A 6,000-nucleotide genomic window follows, 5' to 3' on the forward strand; every position below is an offset into this window, starting at 1 on the left:
CATTGGAACGCTGAAAATTTAGATGTAAAAAAGCCTTCCCTATTCCCTTCTGGGAATTCCTCTGTGACCACTCACTTCTTCCCACTTCTTCCTCCCCACTCCCCCACCAGGGTCGGAAAATGTCTGTGTGCACCGACAATGTCACTGACCTCCGGATTCCTGAGGGTGAGTCAGGGTTCTCCAAATCTATCACAGCCTACGTCTGCCAGGCAGTCATCATCCCCCCAGAGGTGACAGGCTACAAGGCCGGGGTTTCCTCACAGCCTGTCAGCCTTGCTGACCGACTTATTGGTGAGTAACTCTGCTGCCTCAGCCTTGTTTGAGAGAGAGAGAGAGAGAGAGAGTGTGTACGTGTGTGTGTGTGTGTGTGTGTGTATGTGTAGGAGAGTGTGAGGTTACCAGGCTGGGAGGTAAAAGGCCCCACATGAGGGGCCCAACCTCTTGACCTGTGTTTTCTATTCCACTCTGTGTGCGAAGTGCTCCCCGGGGCTCTGACAAACCCTTGTTTCACCCTTTCATAAGTCAATCAGGGATGTGATGAGATGCAGTGAGGTTGGATGTTGAAGGTATTGGAAGAATTGAAGTGGTTGCCAGCTAATGCTACTAGCGAGAATTAATTAGGAGCTCTGATTTGGCAGGGGTGACAACAGATATGACTCTGGATGGAATCACCTCCCCCGCTGAACTTTTCCACCCGGAGTCCTTGGGAATACCGGACGTGGTCTTCTTTTATAGGTGAAGATGAGAGGCTAGGCTACTGCAAGTGAAACCTAGGACTCCTCCATAATTTCTGCTGCATCCCTCCCTCTCTAGTCACCTACTGCTTATCAAGCCAGAACATGTCTGAGGTCTAGCAGATCTGCCCAGTCATGATAGCTAAAGGCTGGGAGTTCCTGATCCCAGCTTCTTGGATATTATTGGAGCAGATCTGCCCTAGAGGCAAGGAGAAATATTGGATGATCTGCAGTGGACTTCCCTTCCAGCCTAAGCAGGCTCCAGTGGATGCTAGCCATGACTTTCCTAAACCAGGGCATTTCCCCCTTGACTACATATTGTTGATCCCCACCCTTTCCACATATAATCCAAGGCCTGTGCACTCCCTGTGTGCCAGGCTAAAGCCCAAGTCCCGACTTCCCCAGCAAGGGAATTGCTCCATGCGGATTTCACTTGGTGGCTGTCCAGGAACACAGCTGAGTGACTCATTCCCCCCGGGGGCTGGCTTTCTCTGCAGGTCCAATGATGTGACCCAGTCCTGCAGTTCTGGGAGATCAACCACCATCCGTGTCAGGTGCAGTCCACAGAAAACTGTCCCTGGAAGTTTGTCGCTGCCAGGGTAAGCCCTGCAAAGGGGTGTGACGAAGGCCAAAATCTCCCTTCCTTGAAGTCATTCCATCCTGAGATCTAGAGATTAGTGAAAAGGAGAAAAAAGAAAAGAATTTGAGATCCATTAATGGGCTCTTAGGGGCAGAGTCATGGCCCCAGACCCTAAATCTTCATATGGCAAGAATGGGGTAGAAGGAAGAGTGAAAGCTGCTCTCATATTCCTGGTCCATTATGGTGGCAGCTGCGTAGCATTGTAACCAACAGCTCGGCTGAGAGCCAGATTGAATCATCTCCTCCACTAACTAGCTATGTTATCATGGCTACGTTTCTTACCGTCTTTAGGCCTCTTGTTTCCTTATCTATAAAAATGGGTGTAATGCGGCCGGGCACGGTGGCTCAAGCCTGTAATCCCAGTACTTTGGGAGGCCGAGACGGGCGGATCACGAGGTCAGGAGATCCAGACCATCCTGGCTAACACGGTGAAACCCCGTCTCTACTAAAAAAAAAAAAAATACAAAAAACTAGCCGGGCGAGGTGGCGGGCGCCTGTAGTCCCAGCTACTCCGGAGGCTGAGGCAGGAGAATGGCGTGAACCCGGGAGGCGGAGCTTGCAGTGAGCTGAGATCCGGCCACTGCACTCCAGCCTGGGCGACAGAGCGAGACTCCGTCTCAAAAAAAAAAAAAAAAAAAAATGGGTGTAATGCTAAATTCCCTCAGCGGGTTGTTTTGAGGATGAAATGAGACAAGGAGACTTTAGGACGTTTCATGATCTCTGGCTATTATGAGGTTTAGTAAAGGTTTAGGGATCCTAGGAATCTCTCTGCAATGAAAATACCCAGTTCTGAGTTTAATAGCTGAGTGAACTAAATCAAAAATTTCCAAATGAATATGACCACAGGACACCCCCCTCCCCTCCCTGCATAACAGCAACTAACATCTTGATAGGCACTGGCGTCTCGAGGAAGACATTTTGGATATGCTGCGCCTAAACAACTCACTGGGGAGATGGGGAGCAAAGCAGGGCGTCTTGACCCAGTAGTGGTGTCTGAGTGTCAAATCCCTGTTCTTGCCGTTGTAAACATCACAATAAAGTACATAACGGGTATCCATGACCGGAAGCTCATTCCTGAACCCCACCTCAACTCCAATCCCATCGCCAGGAAGCTGCATCAAAGTGGCTATTGCAAATGTCACAAGTCTGTGGGGAGGACGGGAACCTCAAAGAGGTTGGTGGGACAGCCGCGCTAGAGCTCAGACACCTTACAATAGCTCTCATACGATGTCAGCAAAAACATAAACGGGCAGAGGGTGGAGAGCCCATTGGAGGCCAGGAAGGCCTCTTATCAGTGAAATCAGAGATCAAAACCTGTGTTAAGGACTAGTTGGAAGGATCCTGGTAGGGCTAACGGTTTGGGCAGAGAGAGGGTGAATCAGGCAAGGTATGAGACAACAGGCCTCCAACCAGATCTTCCCCACCAGTCCAGCCAGTGAGAGCTCAGGCCTCTTTTCTGCTTTGCTAGAACGTGCTCGGATGGGACCTGTGATGGCTGCAACTTCCACTTCCTGTGGGAGAGTGCGGCTGCTTGCCCGCTCTGCTCAGTGGCTGACTACCACGCTATCGTCAGCAGCTGTGTGGCTGGGATCCAGGTGGGTTTCCCTCTGATCAGGCACTCCCACGAGAGAAGGGAATGAGATATCTGAGTTCCTTGTTTTTCTCCCCAACAGAAGACTACTTACGTGTGGCGAGAACCCAAGCTATGCTCTGGTGGCATTTCTCTGCCTGAGCAGAGAGTCACCATCTGCAAAACCATAGATTTCTGGCTGAAAGTGGGCATCTCTGCAGGCACCTGTACTGCCATCCTGCTCACCGTCTTGACTTGCTACTTTTGGAAAACGAATCAAAAGTACATGATGCGGTATTGGAGTTTGGGGATGGACAGGGTTGGATTATTGATCAGGGAGAATATCTGAAAGTGTAAATTAATGGGTTTTTTCTCTGGAATTGGCTACAGACTCTGTGACTCTGGCCAGAGACTTGTTGAACCACTTATCCAGTGCATGGTGTGGTTATCCTGACTCCTGAACAGGGATGGTACCACGTGGCAGTCTATAAATGGATGTTAAATTCTGAAAAGCAAAGAATATCCTTAATTTGTTATTCTTAACAATACAGAGAATGACATTAAGATTTTGATATTTCTACTCGGGAGGCTGAGGCCGGAGAATGGCGTGAACCCGGGAGGCAGAGCTTGCAGTGAGCTGAGATCCAGCCACTGCACTCCAGCCTGGGCAACAGAGTGAGACTCCGTCTCAAAAAAAAAAAAAAAAAGATTTTGATATTTCTATTGAACTTTGAGATCACAGAAACAGGCTTAAGGAACAAAGATCACTGAACTGGGAACCACGATTCCTTCTAGTCCCGCAGCCCTGACACCGTTTTACCATGCTTCAGTCTCCTTACCCTTGGCATGGGAATAGGACCTGTTTGTAGCCCAACCTCTCTACCTCTTTCCCCCTTATTCGCACGTTTTGGGATCCTTGTCTTTCCCATCCTCCTGTTTTATAGACTAGAGTACAAGTACTCCAAGCTGGTGATGAATGCTACCCTCAAGGACTGTGACCTGCCAGCAGCTGACAGCTGTGCCATCATGGAAGGCGAGGATGTGGAAGACGACCTCATCTTTACCAGCAAGAAGTCATTCTTTGGGAAGATCAAATCATTTTCCTCCAAGTTAGGGGGCCTGGCCAGTGCACTGAGGTCAGCCTGGGCGTGGTGAACCACTACGCCCAGCCCCAAAATTATATTTTCAACATATAATCAGTGTTTTTAAATTACTGAAACTAGCCTGGCGCGGTGGCTCACGCCTGTAATCCCAGCCCTTTGGGAGGCTGAGGCAGGTGTATCACCCGAGGTCAGGAGTTTGAGATGAGCCTGACCCACATGGTGAAACCCCGTCTCTACTAGAAATACAAAAATAATTAGCCAGGCGAGGTGGCGGGCGCCTGTAGTCCCAGCTACTCGGGAGGCTGACGCAGGAGAATGGCGTGAACCCGGGAGGCAGAGCTTGCAGTGAGCCGAGATCACGCCACTGCACTCCAACCTGGATGACAGAACAAAACTCTGTCTCCAAAAAAAAAAACAAAAAATTAGCCAGGCGTGGTGGTGGGCACCTGTAATCCCAGCTACTCGGGAGGCCGAGGCAGGAGAATCGCTTGAACTCAGGAGGCAGAGGTTGCAGTGAGCCGAGATCGCGCCGTTGCACTCCAGCCTGCAGGACAAAGTGAGACTTCATCTGAAAAAAAAAAAAAAAAAATTACTGAAACTACTGAGATATTTTACTTTTTTTTTTTGTAGAAGTTCTCAAACTCCAAAGTGTGTTTCACACTTAAAGCACCACTCTGTTCAGGTGCTCATTTCAAATGCTAATAGTCACATGGTATTGAAAGCTACTATATTAGGCAGTACAGCCTTAAAACATAAAAATCCAAATTTCTGAATACACTTTACAAAGTCCCCCGTGCCTTCCTGGCCTCGCCGTCTACACTCCCCGCACAGGACCTCCCGCTCTTTGCTCTAGCTTGTTATTGCTGCTCCTAGACTCTTTCACACTCTGTGACTGTTGCTTCTTCCTGGCACGTTTCTTATCAGGGTGTGCCGCTCCCACTTCCATCAGCCCTCTTTGCCACTCAACTACTCTCGTAGTGCCACCTCATTTGTTGAGTGCTCTCCTTATGTTATCTTACAACTCTCCTACAGCATCTATACTATTCCTGTATATACCCTTCGGAAACTTATTTTTATTGACATATAAACAGTAAAGTACACAAATCTCAGTATACAGGTTGATGAGTTTTCTCAATCTATATACCAATGTAACACCCAGGTCAAAATATAAGACATTTACAGCACACCAGCAGATTGCCTTACGCCACCTCCCAGTCAGCCCCTCCTCCAAAAAAAAATAGTATTCTTACCTCTATCACCATAAATTCCTTTGCCTGATTTTGAACTTCATGTGTAGTATATACTTTTGTATATGGCTTCCTTTTTTTTTTTTTTGAGAGAGTCTTGCTCAGTCGCCTGGGCTGGAGTGCAGTGGTACGATCATGGCTCACTGCAACCTCCACCTTCTGGGCTCACACCATTCTCCTGCCTCAGCCTCCCAAGTAGCTGGGACTACAGGCGCCCACCACCACACCTGGCTAATTTTTTTTGTATTTTAGTAGAGGTGGGTTTCACCATGTTAGCCAGGATGGTCTTGATCTCCTAACCTTGTGATCCACCCGCCTCGGCCTCCTGAAGTGCTGGGATTACAGGCATGAGCCACCGGGCCCGGCATGGCTTCTTTCTTTCAAGATTATGTCTGTAAGATTCATCCATGTTACTAACATGTAGCAGTAGTTGGTTCTTTTCATTGCTATATAATACTCCATTATGTAAATATGCCAATCAATTCTACTGGCTTATTTACTTCATGACGTTTAGATAAACTGGGTTGTTACCGGTTGAGGGCATTATGAATAAGCTTCTAGAGACTCTTTTTAAAAAAATGTTTGTCAACTAACAAATTATAGTTGTGTATATTTATAGGGTACAATGTAATGTTATGATTTATGAACACAATGTGGAATAATAAACGCAAGCTAATTAACATATCCATCACCTCAAATGCTTACA

At 47.8% G+C, this 6,000-nt stretch overlaps 1 protein-coding gene across 3 annotated transcripts in view; it reads left to right on the forward strand.

Annotated features, from left to right (window-relative positions):
- Positions 1–4,114, forward strand: part of LOC139364311 (transcription initiation factor TFIID subunit 13-like) — a 28,780-nt gene extending 24,666 nt beyond the window's left edge. For all 3 annotated transcript variants that reach the window (XM_071100301.1, XM_071100337.1, XM_071100372.1), the window contains 6 exons: positions 111–291; positions 639–735; positions 1,232–1,333; positions 2,843–2,969; positions 3,048–3,226; positions 3,889–4,114. In XM_071100301.1, coding sequence (XP_070956402.1) covers positions 111–291; positions 639–735; positions 1,232–1,333; positions 2,843–2,969; positions 3,048–3,226; positions 3,889–4,099 — 897 coding nt within the window. In that variant the 3' untranslated portion in view covers positions 4,100–4,114. The remainder of the gene's footprint in view (positions 1–110; positions 292–638; positions 736–1,231; positions 1,334–2,842; positions 2,970–3,047; positions 3,227–3,888) is intronic.
- The last annotated feature ends 1,886 nt before the right edge of the window (positions 4,115–6,000 follow it).

This window comes from Macaca nemestrina, chromosome 1 (assembly GCF_043159975.1).
Source record: "Macaca nemestrina isolate mMacNem1 chromosome 1, mMacNem.hap1, whole genome shotgun sequence".
In the NCBI taxonomy this organism is placed as follows: domain Eukaryota; kingdom Metazoa; phylum Chordata; class Mammalia; order Primates; family Cercopithecidae; genus Macaca; species Macaca nemestrina.